Source organism: Acomys minous (genome assembly GCF_964271855.1).
Source record: "Acomys minous genome assembly, chromosome: 11".
Taxonomy (NCBI): Eukaryota; Metazoa; Chordata; class Mammalia; order Rodentia; family Muridae; genus Acomys; species Acomys minous.
The window spans coordinates 61,148,515-61,172,219 of record NC_140492.1 but is presented as its reverse complement, the minus strand read 5'-3'; the positions used below and the strand labels follow the sequence as shown (position 1 = coordinate 61,172,219).

The 23,705-nt window shown below is 39.3% G+C and overlaps 1 protein-coding gene across 5 annotated transcripts in view; it reads right to left on the bottom strand.

The window, feature by feature from the left end:
• Positions 1 to 23,705, bottom strand: part of ATP13A3 (ATPase 13A3) — a 95,188-nt gene that overhangs the window by 23,163 nt on the left and 48,320 nt on the right. For 4 of the 5 annotated variants that reach the window (XM_084801720.1, XM_084801724.1, XM_084801722.1 and 1 more), the window contains exons 7-26: positions 22,643 to 22,723; positions 20,782 to 20,851; positions 19,233 to 19,367; positions 17,568 to 17,640; positions 16,493 to 16,624; positions 15,248 to 15,427; positions 14,975 to 15,132; positions 13,850 to 14,038; positions 13,090 to 13,151; positions 9,443 to 9,593; positions 8,773 to 8,889; positions 7,926 to 7,943; positions 7,679 to 7,832; positions 7,467 to 7,587; positions 4,137 to 4,261; positions 2,217 to 2,392; positions 1,797 to 1,919; positions 1,645 to 1,724; positions 540 to 582; positions 342 to 451 (exon numbers count right to left, since the gene is read on the bottom strand). In XM_084801720.1, the coding sequence (XP_084657846.1) occupies positions 342 to 451; positions 540 to 582; positions 1,645 to 1,724; positions 1,797 to 1,919; positions 2,217 to 2,392; positions 4,137 to 4,261; positions 7,467 to 7,587; positions 7,679 to 7,832; positions 7,926 to 7,943; positions 8,773 to 8,889; positions 9,443 to 9,593; positions 13,090 to 13,151; positions 13,850 to 14,038; positions 14,975 to 15,132; positions 15,248 to 15,427; positions 16,493 to 16,624; positions 17,568 to 17,640; positions 19,233 to 19,367; positions 20,782 to 20,851; positions 22,643 to 22,723 (2,298 nt within the window). The remainder of the gene's footprint in view (positions 1 to 341; positions 452 to 539; positions 583 to 1,644; positions 1,725 to 1,796; positions 1,920 to 2,216; positions 2,393 to 4,136; positions 4,262 to 7,466; positions 7,588 to 7,678; positions 7,833 to 7,925; positions 7,944 to 8,772; positions 8,890 to 9,442; positions 9,594 to 13,089; positions 13,152 to 13,849; positions 14,039 to 14,974; positions 15,133 to 15,247; positions 15,428 to 16,492; positions 16,625 to 17,567; positions 17,641 to 19,232; positions 19,368 to 20,781; positions 20,852 to 22,642; positions 22,724 to 23,705) is intronic. The other variant, XM_084801723.1, reaches the window with a different exon arrangement.

Sequence of the window (23,705 nt, the reverse complement as noted above, 5' to 3'; positions counted from 1 at the left end):
ACTGAGCACGAGCTAAGGGGGCATGGTGCATGTGGGGAGGTGGGTTTGGAGGACAGGAGCGGTGTTTCCTTCTGGGGCTGGAGAGCTGGCTTAAGAGCACTAGCTGCTTTTCCAGAGGATCCTGGATTCGGCTCACAGCACCCACATGGTGACTCAAAACCACTCATAATTCTAGTAATAGGGGCTCCGATGCTCTTTTCTGTTCTCCTTGGGTAATAAACACACATGGTGCACATACTCTTACTCTCTCATTCTCTCCTCTCCTCTCCTCTCCCCTTCCTCTCCCTCTCTCTCAAGTCTCTTCCAGAAACACAAACAAGAAAAATTCTGATTTTTAATACCTGATGAGGTTTGGCACACAGGAGATACTGGGTGTCTTAGAAGTAAAAGGAGATGCCACAGAAGCTTCAAGCTCAGATAAGGAAATGCCACCATGTGCCCTCTTCAAAGCCTAACAGTTTCAAGAAAACTCATTAAATTTTGTGAATGACTCAAGCAAAAGAACTAAGTACAAAATAAGTCACAAAAAGTGTACTTACACCACAATCATTTGCACCATCACCGCACATCCCAACAAAGTAACTGAAACAACAAAAAATATGAGTTTAAGATTTTAATTTCTTACAATTCACATATAAAGTAGACTCTCCAGAGCCACAGAGAGCTAACAGGTACATGAAACAAGTGCTCTTCCCACTGGGCGATCACACACAGGGCTGACAGCGCTGGGCGATCACACACAGGGCTGACAGCGCTGGGCGATCACACACAGGGCTGACAGCGCTGGGCGATCACACACAGGGCTGACAGCGCTGGGCTGGGACTGGAATGAGCTGGGAAACTTCTGTCTATAAATGAGGAAAATGGTTTTGGTGTCTCAGTTTCCCTACCAGAGAACAAAAGGCCCGAGCCTGCATACTTCTGAACATACTTTTTGAATTATTTGTAAAGATTTCTGCCCTAGAAACTTCTAACATTACTGGTCACTAAAATTCCAGAGCCATGACCCAAGTGCATCTGTGTGAACCCGTGAGGCCAATACTTGAGAGGAGCAAGAATTCAAGGCCACCTGAGGCATTGCCTCAAAACAAATACCCCAAAATTCTAGTTATAAAGTCCCTTCAACTTTAATGCACATACAAGCACCAAATGGATTGAGTAGGCTTTAAAAAGGCAGAAAGAGCACATGAAGCGGAGGGAGAAGTGAAGGAGAGCTGGAGGAGGGGCCTGGAGTGGGGTTTGGTCTGTCATAATAAACTATATGCATGTATAACAACCTCAATTTTAAAAAGCACTAATTATGATCTCTGTGTACATATAACCTCAAGAAAGAACTATGAGCATTTTACTTTAGCCAGATAAACATGTAAATGAACTTGTTTTAAACACACTTGGCCTGGTGCAGTGGGACATGCCTGGAACAAAAATGGGTCTCAGATTTTTGCAGTTTTTCCTATCTTGGAATATTTGCTTCAAATTCTATTATGACACTCAAAACAATCTCAGATTTTAAAGAATTTCAGATTTTTGGTGTTTGGCTTAAAGATGTTCAACTTATACATAAGAAATATTAACTACTGTTCAGAAGTTAAAAATGAAACTGTAATTCATAAGAAAAACTCATAAAAGCCGATCAATACTTACTCCACATTCTGCAACGCTTCCACCAACTGTGTCTTCTGGTCTGGCGCCATTCTAGCAAACACGGTGCCATGCAGCATCAACTAGAAAATACACATTTTTAAAACATGTTCACAGTAAGCCCATGAACACATTCATAAATCCCAAGTATTTACCTTAGGAACAAGATCTTGAAAATGTTCCAATATAATTGAAAATGACTTTCCATTCATCGCAAAATGGTAGCGAGTCAACTGAAGATCCTCTAAGCTATCATGAGCAAGTTTAATTGGAATAGCCTGTGGGTGAGACATTCAGGACAATATGCAGGCGGTCATACCAAGAAATACAGTTCTATGTTCAATATGTTTATACCAAGATTTAATTATATTAAAACAGTATTTATTCAAAGAAAAGGAAAGCCAGCATCAAAATGTAAACATCCATTTTCTTAGAATGAATCCATCTCCGGAGTGATAGTCCTGGCTTCTATTTTCATTCAGTGTTTTGTTAATATTGGATATTCGTGTACCATCTTTTTTTTTCCCCAGACTAAATTCAAATAAGTGAACTTAAAAATACAATATAAATATTACCTCTGAGTCAATTGCTGATGACTCGTTACACTGTGTCAGGGAGTCTGTATAGTGCCAATTGATCTTGGCAACTTTCCCATCCTTCGGAGGTAATGCTTCAGCAATGATAACCTTATCCTGAGGTAGAATCATTCCACAGTCTCTGGCCACAGAGACAGCTGTCAGCATGTTGTCACCTATTTTTCCAAAATATTTTAAACACATTAAGGTTGAAAGGGAAATATGGGTGTGTGGGACAAGCACAGGCTTCTACTGCAGCTCCCATGGCTGGCAGAACAGAGTGATGCTGAGGAGGGGCCACACAGGACGGCTCAGCAGGGAGAGCAGCTTTGCTACCACCACCTGCATGGAAGGAGAGAACTGACTCTTGCAGGAGATTTTCTGGCTTCCACATAGTACAGAAATGAAATGTAATTGATAAAATTTCTCACCTAATTCTAACAAACACCTGGTAATCATTATATATATGTATGTATGTGTGTGTGTATATATATATATGTCATTATTAAAAATTGTAAACAATCCCCAAAACAAGGCATGCACTTATTCTTCAGGAATTTTATATTACAGCTAAGAAACACAGATAATTCATAGAAGGCATGGTACAACATGTGGTACAGGAAAAAGAACAAAAAGTACAGAATAGGTTTAGTTTCTTCTTCACTACTGTATATAAACAGATTTTGTTAGAAATCAGAGCGAGGGGCTAGGCTGTGGTGGCTTTTAATTCCAGCACTCAGGAGGCAGAAGCAGGAGAGCCAAGGCTACACAGAGAAACCTTGTCTTTCAAAAAATAAAATAAATCACAGCGAGGACTGCTGTCAGCCATGCAGGAGAGACAGCAAAACCGCTTTAGAACTCATGAACGGGGCCCTCTGGTTAGCACACACATGGTGGGCCTGCCTCAGAGGGGAAGAACCGTGAGGACAATGTGTCCCGAGGACACCACGCTGTCATGGAGCATTGCTCTGCTTGCTGCCCTGCAGTCACCACATCCCTCCTAATCTATTGTTGTACGAAAACTCTAAGGGGGCTTCCAGGCCTCGCTGGGCAGTATCGTTGGCACTTACAATAATAGTGCTTGATCTTTTTCAAGCATTGCAGCTGGGGCAGATAAGCGATTCACCCACAACCCTCAGGAAGAAATCAGAGATGTAGATTATTAGCAACGACCACTATCCTCAGAGAGAATTAATTTAGTGAAAAAGATCCTTAGGTTAAGGTATCTTGTTAATGGCTCTGACGTAGAAAACCTTAGGGGTCAATGTGAAGTTCAGAAAGGCGCACTCTGGGTAGCTGAGCCAGGGCTTTGTGGTTAGAAACAAGAGCAGCAGCCGCCAGGCTGGCACTGGCTGATGTGCCTCTCTCTTGCTGGAGCTGCGCTGGTGATCAAGGTGATGACTTCTGCCTTCAGCTTCAAAGATCTATGTAACTGCAAATTGTAGCCTCCCAGTAAGAGAAGCTGGCTGAGAAAATGACCTTGCTTGCTTACACTTTGTCAACCTATAACAAGGTGCTTTGTTATAAATGTATGTGGCTTTTTACTCACTAATACATAAAACATTTGATCATGTGAAGGGACTGGGGAACATGTTTTTCTACATATAATCATTCACTTAAAAAATAGAATGAAACCACATTGTGATTTTTGTACTGCTTGAAAGGATTTGCTGGGATATATAAAGCTGTGGGAGGAAAAAAAAAAAGTTGTTAGAGCTTTGCTCCGTGCACCCTGTGTGTGAATATGTATGTATATATGTAAAATGGTTGGAACTTTGTGCATGCGCCTGCTTTACATTCGCTGCCAACCCCACATCCCCTCCGTGGATTGCTGAACAGCCTGAACGCACCTGCTCTTCAACAGCCTTTATAAGTGACCATCCCTCAATATTAGACAACGTGAGCTCTAGTCACGCTCACCTGTGACCATGACAGTTCGAATGTTGGCTTTATGCAAATCTTCAAGTACTGCAGGGGTTTCCTGCTTTAGTTTGTTCTGCATTATAATCAATCCCATAAAATCCATGTTGTTTTCAATGGCATCTCTGAAGAAAAAGAGTTAACACATAATGGTTTAGTTCAGACAAAAGATTGACAGAGCAATTTAAAATATCCATTGGGTGTGGTGGTGTACACCTGTAATACCAGCACTTGGGAGGGAGAGGCAGGCTACACAGAGAAACTCTGTCTCAAAATCCAAAAAACCAAGACAACATCTGCCCAAATCCAAAACAAAATAAAATAATAATAAAGTAAAACAATCATATACTGAATGAACCATATGTACACTTACCAGTTCACTATATCCAAAAACCTAAATCTCAGAAAATAACTTCCAAGCAATGTTTTGATATATTGCAATAAAAGTTAACTTGACAAAATACAAAGATAATCTGAAAATGTTTGTCTTTGAAAACATTCACCAGCCTAGTTTAAATGTTAGGTGGCAGGGCACAGTGGAAGTGTATATTCTAGATATACCTATAATGGACTCATTAAGACTTGATCAATTCTACAAAATACAATTCTTTATCTTAGCAAAATGATAAAAATACCCTTAACACTATAATAAGATCCACTCAGTATATACATGTGTCTTTAGTGAGAAGCAAGAATCCTCAGAAGGTTGCTCCTTCAGTAATTGAGAAACTGGCATACCCACAATATTAAAGTCCTCAGGTCAAATATATAAAGACATTTTTCTAATAGAAATTTCAAAAGCATACTTCAGCATCACCATGGTGACAAAGTCTGCTCAGTGACAGCCACATTTCTACTAACTCTTAAGCTGCCAAACTTTCCCATATTATTAGTTTTAATCAAATGGAAAAGAAAGCCTTAAGTTACAAACTAAAAATTCAGATGTAAAATCACCAAATGATTGGTCAACAACAGAGGTGGGGGAATAGCTCAGCCAGGAGAATGCCGAGTGAGTGAGGCTTGTAGTGCACAGCTGCAATCCTAGTGTTGAGGAAACAGAGACAGCAAGACCCCGAAAGCTTGCCAGCCAGCCAGCACTGGTCAACTGATGAGTTCCAGGTTCAGCGAGAGTTCACTCAAAAATCAAAGTGCAGAGTGATAGAGGAAAATATTTACCACTGACTTCTAGCCTACAAACATGGACACCCAAGCACACACACAACATGGATAAATTTGACAATAAAGGTGCCTGAAACCTAAACATCTCTGAAATACTTAATTCATAACAAATGGTAGATAGTACAGGGAAAAGAAAGGTCTCTTGAAATCTGACTGTGTTCAAAATCGCTGTAACAATGGGAAACTACTAGGTTAGTAGCTCTGAATCAGTTCTGTATTAGGCTCTCATGCTGAGTTCAGCTGACTTCTTAACTCAAGATCTTATGAATGCCAAATGCCATGGACATCCTGCACTCTAATGAATTGTACAATTTTAAAATGTAGAGGTTTAAATTATAAGAAATAGTAGTAATCTGTTCCTACTAGGAAAGGAAGAAAATAAAGTTAACAATGAGGGATAAAGTGATCTGGTCAAAACAGTCTATTCAAGGACATGAAGATCTCTCTGAATATGACAGGCTATAGGTATAGGTATAGGTAACTGAACAATTAGTCTTTAAGGGTCCAATGACCAAAGGTGACATTATAAAGAAAGAAAAGACTAACCTGCCTTGTGTGGGAATTAGGACATGCCTGTAGTTTTCAATGTGGTATGTGTCTATCAGTGCACTGGGTTTTGGTATGTGTGGTTTACCTTCATGTATGACTGTGGTGTCCCTGGTGCCCACAGAAGACAGACACGTGTGCTGGCTCCCACGGTACTGAGGTTATAGATGGCTGTCAACCGCCACAGAGGCGCCAGGAGCCAAAGCCACATCCCCAGCATGCTGGTTCTAGTTCTTGTTTTTCAAAAATATACTCATGTTCAGATCAGGCAGAAGTTTCAGGACAAAAAATATTCTTGTCTGCTTACAAAATACTAAGCACAGCATTGTCAGTTACAGCAGCGAGAATCAGAAAGCTGTGGTGGTTGGTAACAACTGTCAGCTTGTCTGGAAGGCAAGACTCTGAGCACGCCTGAGGGGACTGTTTTGTTGATTACGCTGAGGTGGGAAGACCCACCCACTGCAGGTGGCACCATTCTCTGGCTGGGATCCTGGACCACCACAGACATGGAAAAGAGAAGATAGAACAGCAGCACCTGTTCACACTTGTGTTTCCTAACTGTGATGAGACTGGATGCTTCAGGCTCCCACTGCCTTGACTGCCCCACAACAAATGACCCCTTTCTTCCTTAAGTTGCTTTTGTCAGAGAGCTTTATCATAGAAAAGAAACTAAGTCAAATTTAAAGCCATTTTGTACAGGAAAAGAAAGACATCAGTAATATCGTTTGACAAAGGGCAGAGAAAAATGGGAGGGGGGGTGAACAATAGCAGGTTAACAGTTCACCAGCCAACTTTGTATTTGTTTCCCATTGGGTGGTATCTTTTTTTTTTTTTTTTAACTTATTATGTATACAGCATCCTGCCTGCATACCAGAAGGGAGCACCAGATGGCTGCGAGCCACCATGTGGTTGCTGGGAATTGAACTCATGAACTTTGGAAGAATAGACAGTGCTTAACCTCTGAGCCATCTCTCCAGCGCCAGGGTGGTATCTTTTAGGGAAAATAAACATAACAGCTGACTATTCCTAGGACATGGTTCACTGGTGAAGAGTACATAGCCCCATTCCTCACAGAGGACCCAAATTCAGCTCCCAGCACCTACAACAGGCGGTCACCACCTGTAACTCCAGCTCAAGAGATCACTCACTGACTTCTGGAGTCCATGGACCCTACATTCATATCCACAAATTCACACACAGACTACACATAATTTTAAAAAATCAGAAAAATGTAGTACTTCTACACTTCTTTTTAAAAAGCAGACAATTATTTCAGGAACATAAAACACAGGCCAAAAAAAAAAAAAAATAGAAAGAAAGAAAGAGAGTGAGGTAGGGTAGCACAGAATTTAATCCCAGCTCTGGGAGTTCCAGGCCAATCTGGTCTACACAGTGAATTCCAGGATAGCCAGGATACAGAGAAACTGGCAATATACGATAAAAGGGGAGGGGGGAATCATAGTTTTACCTAAAACAAAGCAACAATACAAACACCTCACACATTCAACCTTTAATAATATACGATCACATGCCATAGCTGTACATGACTTATAGGGAGTAAGTGACGCATTACTGAGAACTGTAGGAATGTTGCCCAAGCCTTACCTGTTAATATGCTGTACTTTATGCCATGTCAGTTTCGACTCCAATTTTCTGTGTGCAAGAGCAATTACACGGAAGCCTTGTTTGGTATAGTCTTCTAAAACCTTCTCAAAATCAACTGGAACTTTTAAAATAAAAAAATTTTAATTTTAGAATTGCTGCTGTAAGTTCATATACATATCAGAACTTTACCCGGAGCCTACTTATTTCCTTACCTGTCTCGGGTTTACAGAGACTGGCAATGACCTCAGGGGCTCCCTTCATGTATGCATCCATTTTCTTATCGCCTAGGACCCTTGCAACCACACTCATCCGTTGTAAAGCAGAAGAAAATGGGAACTGGCGAACAATTCCTATCTCATAAATAGCCTATTTAATTTCAAAAATGCACACAAAAGATTTATTATTCTTTAAGAATAAAAGCAAATGTACTTATCTAAAAAGAAAGCATTCTTCACTTACTGGAAGTTCAAACAGCTCCTAAAGACAAGAGAATAAAGAACAGATTAATATACACCAGCTAGAAAAACTACAACATCTTGAAAACACATTTAGAAAGCATCAAACAAATTCGGCTGTTTAGGTCAGAACCTAAGAGTCCCACTATAGCTCCTCCCAAGAAAAAGGTGTACTGCCAAGGTGGGCTCCATGGTGTGACCATCAGGCCAGAATGCATAAGGGCCAGAGCTCAATTCCTAGCAGAGGAGGGTGGGAAATGGTGTTCTAACACTTTCAAATATTTGAATCATAAAATATAGACACATTAAAAGCTACGATAAGCTGGGTGTGGTGGTGCATGCCTTTAATCCCAGCACTCGGGAGGCAGAGGCAGGTGGATCTTGGGAGTTTAAGGCCAGCCTGGTCTAAAAGTGAGTCCAGGACAGCCAAGGCTACACAGAAGAACCTTGTCTCAACAAAACAAAACAAAACAAAAAATAAAACCAAAACAAGAAAGAAAAAAAGCTAAAATAAATGAGAAGAATGCTGAAAAGGTTATCTAAAAGTAAAACTATAAGATTATATATATATTCATTCTTTGTATGCAATTCTAGTTAACAGATGCATACTAAAAAGATTAACTATCACATGTGTAAATGGCAAAGGAACATAAGGGCTCTGAGAATTGAATTTCAACACTACAGAGAATGCCTTAGCACATCAGGGTAACCTTTCTGTTAAAACTCAGTTAAAATAACTGTAACTGCATGAGAGTAAAATGAAACAGCCGACTTCTTCTTCTAGAGATAGTTCCAAAGTAGACCTGGTAGCGAGCAGCCACCATGCTTGCCAGAACTAAGTGACATCATACCATTTCTTGGTTTCCTGCAGTTGTTGACTCAGGAAGCAGCTGTTTGGAAGGACGAACCACTGTGGGCATGATTCGGTTGTGAAGTGCTGTTTCTTCTTCAGTTGCTTCTTCCAGAATCTAAAAGGAAAATATAACACATCACAAAAGTCCACATTCGTTTCATTTTTAAGTGGACCATTAAAAAACGCTATGGTCCAGGGTAGCCAAGGCTGCATCTTATGATGACACCCAGAATTGGCAATGTGTCTGAACTGTTTAAGTGGTACTCATTTTGAAGGCATGAATGGGGTCAGGGAGAGCAGCTAAGGCTTGGCACCGTGTTGGGGCTGGAGTCTAGGGAGAGCAGCTGGAAAAGCCACTGGTGAAAATACAGCCTAGCACCACATATAAGGGCTCAAGACTCAGGAGGAGGTAAAGGCAGGATATCCTAGCAAGACAGTTGTGTTTAAGGTAGGCCTAGGCTACACAAAACCTTGTTTTCAAATACAAAAAGGTTGTATTTGGGTCTGTAAAGGTAGCTCAGCAGGAAGAACACTGGTCGCTCTTCCAGAGGACCTGGGTTCAACTGCTAGTACCCACATGACAGCTTCAGGGATACGACCTCACACCCAGACATACATAAAGTTTACAAAATAAAAATTTAATTAAAAAAAGAAAAGGTTGAACTTACCCATCCAATGGCTTCAAACATTTTCAAATCTAGTGGGTCACCAGAAAGAACTCCTTCAATTTTTGTAAGTGAATGACAAGTAGCCATGCAAGCAACAAATTGAGATTTTACCATCATCTCACTGCAAACATTGTCTTCTGGTAAAAGAAATCTAAACAGAGAATACACACTGAATTAGGTCCAAAAGCCTCTAGACCAAAGCCAACATCCTAACATGCCTTTAAAGGTTTGTACTTTAAAAAAAAGGGGGGGGGGGGCGGGGGCAAGGGAGTAAGCTGGGCTGGGTGGTGACTACTTGTAATCCCATCATTTAGGAGCTGGAGACAGGAGTTCAAGGTGAGACTTGAACTTGAAAATTGTATTTTATTTACAGTAAAATATATGAAATATACTTTAAGCTAGGTGCAGTGATACAGGGACAAAAGAGACAGAGGCAAAATGATCAGGAGTTCAGTCTACAAGAGTAGAATAGTTAAGAGACTGCTACAAAACAACTAACTAAACGAAAATAGCCCACTGGGCAAGCTGTTTCGTTTGTATAATGTACCAGGCACCAACTAAGAACGGTTGCACACAGACTCATTTCATTTGCTTTAATTTGTTCACTCCAGAGTCTGGATACTGAAATCACTTACACATGCACCACACACAAATATGAGGCAGATGAGCTATATCTCCAGCCCAGGAAGGTTATTGTCCCCACTCCAGATAAGGCAACTGAAGTACAGTAGCCAAGTAGTTTTCTGTAAGTTACACAGCCCAAGTTAGCAGAGCAAGGACAGAAACATAGGAGATTTAGTGTCCTCTGTAAAATATCTGAATTGCTATACTATACAGAATTAATTTTGGATGTGAGTATCTGCTACTGTCTGGTCCAAAATCCCCAAATTATAAAAAATTAGTCAAGCTTATTTGGTAACATGAAAACCACCAGTGCTTTTTGGCTAAGCAAAGTCCCAATCTCTACAAGACAGCATCCATAAACTCAGCTACGAGAGTATAATACAAACATCCAACCAATGATGACCCTGTAATCTGAAAACACACTAGGAAACAATTCATCAGGAAAGTGTGCAGACATCAATAAAGACAGAACTCTGTAAACCTGAAATAATAAAATGACAATTGGAAAAAATGTCCAAAAGGGGGGGGGGCGTTTTAAAACTAGACTTAGAAGGGATAGAGAGATGCCTCAGGAGCTAAGAACGCCAGCACCAACACTCACACATATGGGGGAGGGGGCTGCATTCATACCAATAGAGGGATGACCAGCCAGCTTGACCAAAGCAGTGATCTTCTGGTACAGGGAGAGACCCTGTCTCAAGGCAGTAGGGTAGAAGCAAAAGAGAAGACCTCCTGTGTTCTGCTCGTTGCATGTGCAGGGTAGGGCAGACACATTTGCACACTCACATGCACCACACATAAAATTATTGCTTCTTGTAATAATATAAAGGTGTATGTAAAATTTTAAATGTTTAATAAAAATAAACAAATAAAAATAAAAATATTACTCCTCTCAGAACACATCATAGGAAGATCTAGAAAGAAACAAATGAACGTTCACTAAGGATTTCCAGATGGAAAGAAAACACATAAGGAAGAAGGAAATAATCAAGGAGAAGAGGCTGAAATGCACCAGAAGCTGCACAATGAGGAATCCTTGGAATCAAGCAGCAAATGAACGCAGAGAACGTAGGTCAGTGGTAGGCCCTGTGCGTGCTAGTCAAGCATTCTACTACTGACCTACATGCCTAGGAAATATAAAAAGACAGTGAAATTAGAGTTTAGGGTAAATATGTCTTTAAAAAATTTGTTTGTTTGTTGGGATTCTTGTTTGTTTGTTTGCTTGTTTGTTTGGAGACAGGGTTTCTCTGTGTAGCCTTGGCTGTCCTGGACTCCCTCTGTAGATCAGCTGGGCTTGAACTCATATCAATCTGCCTGCCTCCTGAGTGCTAGGATTAAGATTACTAGAGCCGAATGGGGCTTCTCAGCAGCAGTAATGTGTCAGAAGTGGAGTGCTCAGCCTTGCAATCGTGCAGAACCAAGAGTCAGAACAGCTGGGCATGGCACATGCTTGAGATCCCAGCTCCTGAAAAATGGAGGCAGGAGGAGGAGGGCACAGCTACTCTCAGCTACACAATGAGTTAGAGGCCAGCTTAGGTGACATGGTGCTTGTATCACCACCCCACCACCAACATCCCACACATTAAAATTATGTACATGACACCAAGTTGGTTTCAGGGGTGAGACAAGGCAATACAGCAAATAAATATACTTAATTAGAAAAGTCACACCATCTCAATCTATATATAAAAGGCTCTTAACAAAGTTCAACAGCCTTCAAGACAAAAGCTACAAAGAAACTGGAATGGAAGGAACACGCCTCAACACAACACACTTAGGGAAATAAGAACATTTTCTCTAAAATCTGGAACAAACCAAAGATGCCCACTTTCTCTACTCTTACTGCAGTGCTCGGAGTCTCTGCTAAAGTAGTATGAGAATGAATAAAGGAGCCAGAAATATTAAATTAAAAAGTGGGGAAGCGACAAACGGTGCTGGGAAATCAATGTCTACATGTAGAGGAGTAAAACTATTCCTCCATCCCACAGCCTCCACAAAAGCCAACTCAGGATGGACACGGCTAACAGAAGACCTGACCTTGTAAAACTACTAGAGGAAAACATAAGCAAACCACTTTAAGATACATGCATAGACAGAAGTTTTTTAAAGTATCCCAAAAACACAAGATATAAACCCAAAAACTGGAAAGGGATTACATGAAATTAAGAAGTTTCCCACAGCGAAGGAAGCTGTCAGCAGAATGAGGAAGGCCCTAGACAGTGGGAGCAGAGCTTTGCCAGTTACTGCAGACAGAGGGTTAATAAGATCTAGAACATAAAAATAACTGCAAAACTTCAACAACAAAATATCAAATCACTTTATCAACAGAAAAAATACAGGCCATCTGGCCAAGAAATACTTGAAAAAGTGTTTACCTTTAGGCAGCAAGGAATGCAAATTAAAACTATGTTTGAGATACCAGCTTATACCCAGTCAGGATTGCTACCACCCACAAAACAAACAGCCAATGCTGGTGAAGATGTGAAGAAAAAAAGAACCCTTATGTTGAGCCACTACGAAAACAAGTATGAAGGTTTCTAAATTACCACATAACCCTGCTTTAACACTCTATGATCTATATCCCAAGGACTAAGTCAACATTTCACAGAAACATTCCAACTTCCAGACCAAGAGTAGTGACACGTGCCTTTAATCCCTTAATCCCAGCAGAGGCAGGAGGATCTCTGTGAGTTAAAGATCAGCCTGATCTACACAGCAAGTTCCAGGACAGCCAGGATCACATAAAGAAAATCTGTCTATTTAAAAAACAAACACTTGGGGCTTTGACTACAAGCACACTCTGGAATGCTGGCGCGCGTGCGCGCGCGCGCGCACACACACACACACACACACACACACATACACATACACACACACACACACACACACACACCTGAGATTTTATACAGAACTGTTACTGCTGGGGGTAGATACACAGTTGCCTATTGTGTTAGAATGTTGAATATGCTAACAGGTTAAAAATAAACTAGACTAATAATCTATAAAATGTAGCTAATATTTACCTGGTATTTTCCACTCGCTGAATTCCCCACAGATCTAAACCATCTTCGGTAAGAGTTCCAGTCTAAATAAAAAGTACACATGCACAAAGTAAGGACAATACCTTAGAAAAATAAAATGCAAAGAACCAAATCAGTAAAACTATACTACGTATGCACAATGGTGAGCCACAGAGCCTGAAAGAAAGGAGTCACACAGACTACTGAGGACATGGCCACAGTGAGAACTACACAGAACAGTACCTTCACTATGGCTCCCTCCTTCAAGTACAAGAAGGCATCTACTTGTATTGACTGCATTTAAGCAAAGTCAACCAACAAGCAGTGTCTATACTGGTGAAGGGTAATGGTAGGGCCCTCTTCTAGACTGTGGGCATGGCACACACGTGCTGTATAAACAAAGATGCAAGCAAAACACCACAGAGATTTAACAAACAGAGGCTAGAAAGGGGGTCAGGCATGGTAGTACAACATGCCTTTGATCCCAGCACTCTAGAGGGCAGAGGAAGGCAGGTTTCTTTGAGTTTGAGGCCTGCCTAGTCTACACAAATGAATTCTAAGACAGCCAGGACTGTATAGTGAAAACTCATTTCAAGGGAGAAGGAGAGGGAAAGGAGAAAAATATTCAAACTATGCATATGTAAATAACTGGAAAAGAGGATAACTACAGAAAAATTAAAAATAAGGCTAAATTAATTCATAAAGGAAATGTAAACATAAATATGTAAAAGTAACACAGTGGTGATTAGGAAACCAAACCAACCTTGTCAAAGCAAACAAGATTCAGCTGCCCACAGATATTTATCCTCTGGGGACTAATACAGAAAATTCCAACTTTTTTCAGTCTTCTCTGAGCATATACAATCCCAGCAGTCATTGCAGCAGGAAGTGCAGGTGGCACAGTAATTGTAATGATATCAAGAGACTTAATAATTATTTCCTGAACTTCTTTCTATAATTAACATAAAAATAAATGTCAAACCCCAATATTCAATAAATACTTTTTGTATTTTGTAAATATATACATTCATCTATCATTGATATAAATTTTTCTTCAGATTTTATAAAAGACATATAAATGCTTGCATGTTTGATGCCCTAGGTTCAAACTCCAATGCTGGAAAGGGGGTGGAAATTCTTTACAAACAGAAGATTCAATGAACTGTCCAATGGATTAACAGAATGTCAGCTAAGGGAGACTAAGAGCTTGTCCCATTTTAACAGGTTGGGTTCTTCATGACTACCTTCCAAATCAAGTTGAACAAGTCTTATCTGATACTGTTTAATTCACAAGCACCTAGGCAAGTTTTCACAGAACCTAGAAAAAATGATGAACATGGCCTCTTACATGAACCTTCAATTAAGTGTTTTAGCATAATTTTAATAATCCCAGTGCTTAAGATGAAGAGTTAGGAAAGGTACAATAATAAAAAAACAAAAAACAAAAAACAAGTTATTAATGTGTATATTATTTTAGTGTATCCCACAAATAAGAAAAAGCATTTGACCCACGCTGAAGAACTGTATGCTATGGTGGAAATGTTTTATGATTGTTTTATGTTTTGCTGTTGCAATGGAGTCTTGTTTTGTTTTGTTGTTTTTTCAAGACAGGGTTTCTCTATGTTACCTTGGCCATCCTGAACTCGCTTTGTAGACCAGGCTGGCCTGGAACTCAGAAATCCACCTGCCTCTGCCTCCCGAGTGCTAGGAGATGGAGTCTTGCTATAGCCCAAGCTTGCCTAGAACTTCTTATTTCCCTGCCTAGCTCACCCAATATGTTTTTGTTTTCTAATATATGAAATACTAGTGTCATAGTTTTCTTCAGAATTAAAATTAACTTCACCACATATGAAATAATTAAGGAACAAAGTTGTCAGAAGTTACGTACCTTATTTAAAATGCTATTGATGATGGTGTAGATAAAGCCAATGCCAGCCACCACCACAAGACACAGCAGAAACAAGTAGGCATCTCTATAGAGCTTAAAGTCAGTTGGCTTGGGATATAATATAGAGCGAACAAGTTGTCCTTTGGAAGTACTAAATCCTTTCAAAAAATTAAAGGGAAAAATTACTCATGTTTTTATAAGAATTTACCTCCCCACCAGAATCCCTTTGTAAACATCCAGTTGGGTTTCAAATTCAAAAGCAATTTTATCTACCTGTTCTAACTACTATGGCTTTCACAAGTTCTCCAGTGTAGAAACGGGTCTGAATAACAGTCGTCCCACAAAACAAAGTGTGTCGCTTATGTGTCTCTGGACTGTATAACTCCTCCCCAATTCCTTTTACATCCACTGAAGGATTTGGCAAATTAGTCTTTGTCACTGGAACACTTTCTCCTATTAGGAAAATAAAAATTTAAAGGATAGATTAGAAATCAATGTCAAATAAATACTGAAATAGTAAAATATTTCAATTATTAAAAGTAGTTAATAACTGCTCTATATATGGACAACATAGTGTAATCATCTTTTTTTTCCATCAATTGATTCACTGAGAAATAAAGCTGTTTCCCACAGTAATTCCAGAGAGTGATTGAGTCATAATTCATAAATGTCTGCCACTATTTGAACACTGCTTTTATTAACCTTCAAATGATTTCAAAGAACTAGCAAAAAAAAAAAAAAAAAAAAAAAAAAAAAGAGCAGAACTAGCCAGACTTGGTGGCACACACCTTTAATCTCAGTACTTGGGAGGCAGAGGCAAGCGGATCAAGGTGAGTTCGAGGCCAGCGAGTCCAAAACAACCAAGGTTACACAGAGAAACCCTGTCTCAAAAAAAACAAAGAACAGAACTAATAGTACTCTTACTTTCTGTACCCAGTGATGTCATGATATCTTTAGCCACCACTATAGAGAAAGACACACAGAAAATTTGGACAAGGAAGAAGGAAAAGTGAGTAGTATGAGGTTCTTTAATTTAATTCTTTATAGCAGTCCCATTTTTTCAAAGACAAGAGTGATGAAAATACATACGACAGTGTGTTTTAAGCCTCAAATATACTATGTAGAAAATAATTTCTAGTCAAACTATAATACTAAAAGAAAAATTTCACAATTTAAAAAGCAGAAAGATCCATTTCTATACTGTGAATTCCCAGCAGAGTTACCATACAGTCTACTTCTTCCCAATTAACATGTAACCTCTGTAGGCAAAGGATTTCTTTCCTCTTCCCTTATTGTAAACCATTTCCCCATGTCTAAGAAGTGGCAAGAAGCAGGTCCAGGAATATGGTCAGTAGAAAAATTATAGTTTTTATCTCAGAATGTTGTCTACTCATACACACAAAATCACTACCCACCACATTTATGGGAAAATGATAGAAATATGTTCTTGAAAAATGTAAACTACTTATTATTAATACCATCATAAACAATAAGCATTATATTGCTGATTGCATTTACCTGTTAACATGCTTTCATTTACAATGCAAGTACCATTAATAAGAACTGCATCACAAGGCATGACTGTCCCATTTAATGGAATGATCATGACATCTCCTGGTACAAGATCTGTAGAAAAGATCTCTTCTATTTCTGAATTTAAAAAAAAAAGTTAGAAGAAATTGTTCTTTAATTTCTAATAAAAACACAGCAAATAAACAAATGACCTATCTAAAACTCTCTTGTTCTCAGTAAGAATTGATACAGTGAGGTTAAGAACAAAACTGCATCGCATGAATAGTCTCAACTAATTCAACTATACGTTAACAAATTAGCATAAATGCTAGAGAGATGGCTCAGCAGTTAAGAGCACTAGCTGTTTCTCCAGGCGACCTGGTTTCAATTCTCAGTGCCAACCTGGAGGTAACACCAGCTCCTGGGGACCTGGCGCCCTCTTCTGGCCTCCATGGGCACCAGCACTGAGAAATGTCAGCTGGCTTGTCTCCTGACAGTATGCTGAATAAGCAAAGTTGACAGAAAGTCCTCATCATACTTCCATATTCCTGTCAATCACCACCTTTGACTATCAGCTACCTTAAAATACAAGAATGAATCCACAGGGAAATTCCACTCAAGCTGGCAAAATGAATTCATATTTCCCTAGAGCTTAGCAGAGTGCTTCTAAGTTGTACAAAATGATACAATTTTATATAAAGGGACAAACCAGCCACAAATTCCAGAATCTAGATGTGTTATTTTCTAATAAGAAGGAAGAGAAAAAAAAAAAAGAAAAAAAGAAAGAAATGATGGTGGTGATAGGGCTGGTGAGGTGGTGCAGAGTAAAGGTGGCTGTCACCAAACTTTAGTATCTTAGTTTAATGCCAGGACCCATGTGGCAGAAAGAGAAGTTATTCCCATGGGTTGTCTTCTGATCTCCATATATATATGCCTTACTATGCAAACATACTATTAAATAAATCCAATTTAAAAAAATAATATGCATATACACACACAAAATGATCTTACTTTTATATATGAGCATTTAACTGGACATTTGTGCTCATTTACTCTATAATCCCTCATCTGGAGTACTTACCTTCATTTACTCTACAAACTGAGACTCTTACAGTACTATGAGTTGCCACCATGTCATGTAACATAACATATTGCTGAAAGAAGAAAGAAATCAAAAATAAATACAAATCTGTACCTCAATATAAAAAGGAAGAGAAAAGCTCAATTACTGTGATCATTATTTATTACTAGCCCATATAAAAGGTATAAAGTTGAGGGACCGGAGATAGCTCAGCACTTGCTATTTGTGGTGGTTTAAATAAAAACAGCCCCATAGACCAACAGGGAGTGGCATATTAGGAGGTGTGGCCTTGTTGGAGGAAGTGTGTCGCTGGGGGTGGGCTTTCAAGTTTCAGAAGCTCAAGTCAGGCCCGCTGTCACACTCTTCCTGCTGCTGTTGATCCAGATACAGAACTCCTAGCTATCCCTCCAGCACCACGGCTGCTGCATGTCACCATGCTTCCCGCCATGACACTGGACTAAACCTCTGAACTGTAAGCCAGCCCTAATTAAATGTTTCTCTTTATAAGAGTTGCTGTGGTCATGGTGTCTCTTCAAGCAACAGACACTCTAACTAAGATAGTTCAGATCTGAGCACCCATGTGAAAGCCAAATGGGCATCACAGCCTGCCTATAATTCCAGAGGCAAAGACAGGGGATTCCTAGAGCAAGCTGCCTAGCTGAATTAGCCCAGTAAGTGAGCACTGGGTTGACTGAGACCTTGCCTCAATGAATGAGGTAGAGAGCAATCCCAGGAAGTGTATCAACCTGGGGCTGGGGCCTCCAGGCACAACTGGACTCATTTACACGTGAACACATCCATGAAAGCGCCCCTCCCCAAAAAAATCAGAGATTCAAAAATTACTGTTTTGCTCAACAAGAAGCATTTAAATGAGGCAGCCGTGAACAACCAACAGTACATCCTTTTAGCACTTCAGCCTTTGATAAGCAAATGTCTATAGATTCTCAATAACCATGCGGCAATTTGACTCTAAAAACCATGTTTCAGAGAATAGCTCAGTGAACATATATATGCAAAGGCTTAGGTTCAAACTCCAGAACCTTAGCCGGGAACGGTAGTGTGTGCCTTTAATCCCAGCACTTGGGAGGCAGAGGCAGGAGGATCTCTGTGAGTTAGAGGCCAGCCTGGTCTACAAAGAGGGTTCCAGGTCATCCAGGGCTACACAGAGAAACCAAAAAGAAAAACTCTAGTACCCGAAAAAGTAAATAACACTGATTCTCTTACCACCCCACCCCCCAAAAAAAAGGCCAGGGCTGAAGACAGAGGTCAGTGGTTAGGAACACTGTCTACTCTTTCAGAAGAGCCTGGGTTTGATAGCACCCACACAGCGGCTCACAACCATAGTGGCTCTATCCCACGGAATCCAATAATCTCTCCTGGCCTTCACAGGAACCTGGCCTACATGTGGTGCACTGATATGAATGCAGGCACAATATCAGTACACATTAAAACAAAACAAAATGTTAAAAGGCCAGGCAGAGCAGGAGGATTGGTTAAAGTCAACCCAAAGCTTTGTCTCAAATAAACAAACAAAAGGGAGGTCTGTGTTTGCTTATGTAAATAACATTAAGTCTACTTTAAACCAAGTACTGTTCTTTCTATAAGCCTTGCATGTTATTTAAAAGTCAAATATATCCGTGAACTATGTAACAACTCCTGACTTACCTTTCTAATGGAGTACAGTGAGCTTATAATGGACACTACGGACATAATCACAATGGCTAGAGCATAGTAATAGTATTCGTCAATGCTCCACAGGATAACACTGAACAGCTGGAAAATGTAAAATGGGTTAAGAACCTAAAAAATAAAAACAAAAAAGAAAGAAAGCTATTACTAACAGTCAAAAATGAAGTAGGAGGTGTAGACACATGGACTCCCCACCGGTTCACAGAAATCAGGTGACTGAAGGGCGAGCTCTGATTTTCCTTCCCGTTAAATACTAACCGTGGGCCAATAAGCTTAGCTTGTTTAGATTCACACCAAACCCAAACGCAGGTTCACCGAGAAGAAGCTAGCCTGTAGGGATTTAGCTGTTCTGCATTGTACTTCATTAAAGTAAATTTACTTGTAATAAATGCTGGGCTCTGAGCTAAAACAGAAAACTTTTAATCAAACAAAGTAAATGTTTGCTTTTAATGAACTCAATAGAAAAATTTACTTTTCAAAAGTCTGTTGATATATAAAAACATAAATATGTGATAAAGGGGAAAGTACTTTGCTGTCTCAAAGGAAATGTCTCAGGATTTGATTTTAAATAAATCTTTCAACTGCTGCTTTTGAGCTTTTCAAAGCACTTTCATGTATATAGTACCAATTTACTTCAAGCCCAAATGAGATTAAATTATTCCAATTTTACTCATAATAGGAATAGCAGGTAGGGGAAAAAAAGCAGGGTGGGTGATGGTGGTAGATGCCTGCAATCCCAGCAGATAGGCAGATCTCTAAATTCTAGGCCAGCCTGATCTACAAAGGAGTCCAGGACAGCCAAGGCTACACAGAGAAATCCTGTCTTGGAAAAAGCAAAAAACAAAATAAAACAAAAAATCAAAGATGATTAATAAAGCATGGGTTTTTCGAGACAGGGTTTTTTGTACAGGCTTGACTGTCCTGCACTCTCTTAGTACACCCGGTTGGCCTCTCAGTGATCTGCCTGCCTCTGCCTCCCTAATGCTGGGCTCAAAGGTGGGTGTCACCATGCCCAGCCCCTAACGTCTTAATCATACACTAAACTATGCTTACTGGGAGCAACAAATGTCCACTGATGGAAAACAATCGTGTTTCTAGTAAAGTACCCACCCAACACAACTTTTATTTCTAGCCAAAAACCTCAACAAAGACTGGCAAGCCTTTCTACTTGGCACTTACTCACCAACTTCCTTTACATATTTATAATCCTTTATTCACTAAGGCACTCACTGCATGAACTAACATGCTGCCTTTCAGTACGATTGTTTAAAGTCAAGTGCCCAGTACTAGACTGTGTGAAGAAAGGAGCAAGGCGTTACACACACCTGTAAGACTTAGATGTGAGACACAAAAAAGAAATCTGCATTTTAAAAAAGTTTCATACTCCTACCTTTCCTACCAGACAAGAACTTTTTTTTTCCAAATAAAATATGAAGCAAAGGAATAGAAAAGCCAAGCATATCTTCTTAAACATGACTCTTTGGAAATTGATGAGTCTACTGTTGATTTATATATAAAGTCTTACCTCTTTAATTAAAAGCTTAAAAACAGAAGGCACTTTCACAGCAATTTCATTTACTCCATAAAGCAATTTTCTATGACAGAAAAACACAATTAACTGTATTAATAGTATGATCTGGAAAAAGAATTGCTAGATATGGTTAAAGCCAACCATTCTTAGATTCGTGTTTTTAAAATCCCACGTTCCATGACTAAAATTCTCTACTTTAAAAGATAAAAAGTTGCTGGGTCATGGTGGTGCAAACCATTAATCTCAGCACTCAGGAGGGAGAGGCAGCTGGATCTGAGTTCAAGGATAGCTTGGTGTAGAGTGAGTTCCAGGACAGCCAGGAATACACAGAGAAATCCTGTCTCAAAAAACAAAATAAGCAAGGAAAATTAAATTAAATTAAAAGGCTATTTAAATCAAAGAAGTCAATTATGGTAACTGCCAAAATTTTGGCAGCTTACTTCATTTTGACTCCCACTTTTACATGTAGCAAGTATCTTTCTTACTAGTCAATAATACCCATGGAAGTAAAAGGCCCTTTGTCCTGTGATGGGTAGGCTGTCTTAACCACTGAGACATCTTCTCCAGACCCAAACAAAACAAAACTAATTTTATTAAGAGCTAAGTTACAACTAACTTTTGTAAGAAATTAAATGCATTTGCTGATCTTACCCTACTTTTTTCTAGCAAGAATATTTTACTAAGAAAGTTCATTTCAAAATACTGCACACTACAAAGCTTTTAGAAAACACTTTCTTAAAGTTGCTGCTCCAGTCAGAGTAGTTACCAACCATGCACAGGGCCCTGGCTTCCGTCCCAAAGAACTACATAAACCGAGTGTGCTGTGATGCTTTCCTCGAAGCCCAGCACATGGGAAACAAATGCAAGATCAGGAGTTCTATGACATCCACTCCTGGCACACAGTGAGTGAGCTCAGGGTTAGCTACCTGAGGCCTTGTCAAAATAAAAGGGGTGTGTGTGTGTCGGGGGGTGGGGGGGGGTGGGGAGGTGGGGGGGGGTGGGGGGTGTCATCAGGGCCTGTGGATGTACAGAGCTCAGTGTAGAGTGTTTGCCTACCCCAGCAAGGCCTTGAATTCCACCCTAGCTCTGCTCCCTCTAAAGCACATAGGTTAGCCATTTTAATCTCTTGAAATAGTACTTTAGATATATTCTAATTGTAGCCTTTTATAAGGTGTTAAGACTGATTTTTCTTGTTCAAACATTGAAAAACATGTTACAATAGTACAAAAATTCCCAATTCAACTAGAAAACATTTGTCTTTGAAGTATACAATACATTGGCATTTTGTCACTTTGTTTCTTTCAAGACAGGGTTTCTCTGTGCAGCCCTGGCTGTCCTGGAACTCACTCTGTAGACCAGGCTGGCCTCGAACTCAGAGATCCACCTGCCTCTGCCTCCAGAGTGCTAAGATTGAAGGTGTATACCACCACACCTGGCATATTTTTATATATAACAGGTGTCAGCAAGAAAAAAAAAAAAAGACTCAGTTTATAGTTTCAGTTATAGTGGGAAATCCCAGTTCATGCTTAAAATTCCCGTTTCAGAAAATCTAAGGTACTACTAGTTCACAGAACGCACCATTATCTCACACGTGACTTAGAACGACACTCCACCCACTGCACAACACATCCCAACTTCAGAGACGGGAAAATGTGAGGAAATTTGCATCTTAGAATTGATGAAATAGTAAAAATTTAAGGGATATTAGCTTTAACTTTTTTTATATATATAATTCTTTAACTGAAGGAGTTTTGCTCAAAATATCAGTAAGTAACTAACAGAATGTAGTATTTAAGTGCCTACGTTACATATGCTAGATTTAGGGATTAGATCTACTTGAGTTGGATAAAGTTACCTGTAAGCATGCATCCCCTTTGTCAGTCCTGCACTATGCTTTTCATAAATTGATGTACAAGAAACACCTTCATCCAGTCCCCTAAATAAATCCAAAGTTTTTACTTTAAACAAAGTTTAAAATATCCAAATTTATTAATGCCTCATTTTGCTATTTACTTGCTTTTAAACTGTAACTTCCTTACAAGTTCTTAACAACAAAAAAGCAACCTGTGAGACTTTTAAAATCTCAAATTCTTAATATGAAACAATGAATAGTTTTAAGTCTCAAAACACAACTATGTTATCTACTGCATATATAAATAAACATACAAAGTAGCATTATCTTTTAATTTCTAAAGCTTGAGTCAACAATCAACTAATAAAACAAGATAACTTGTAACTAATGAGAATTCCAAACTAAAGACTTTATTTTTATCATCTTTTAGGCTTTAAATTCAGAAATCCTATTCATTTTCTTTCACAATACACCAATATAAGTATTTTCTCAAACTACTACATACCTAGTTTTAAAGTAGAGAATTTACTATCATAAGCGTCTGAAACCCAGAACAATCCCAACTATGGTCCAACTAACATATCTGCTTTCTCCCCCAAAATGTCATAATTACGCTTATTTTAACTGATACCAGCCAAACAACTCTAAAGCGAAGAGAAATAAACTTATTCTCTACATTTACATATAGGAAAGCTAAGCTCTAAAATTTGTTACATCACACAAAAGTATGTAAGACATTCTCCCCACCTGAGCTGATGATTTCTCCAGAATGCAGCAACAAGAGGGACTAGCAACAAAGCATTTAACAAGTCTGCAGGACACTGGAATTTTTCCTTAAAGTAATGGTTCAACTTTAGAACCAGACCTGAGAAAATCATCAGGCCTATTCCTGAACATTCTTCAGTATTCCAGGCAAGCATTCCAGGTATCAAATTAAATATGTTTGATTTTTTATTTTACTGTTAAGACTTATAAACTTCTCAGGCTTTCTATGAGTGTTTAAAATAGTGAATAAGAGCAAAACAGACTCCTTAGGAGGCTAAGACAGGAAACTAGATACAAATTG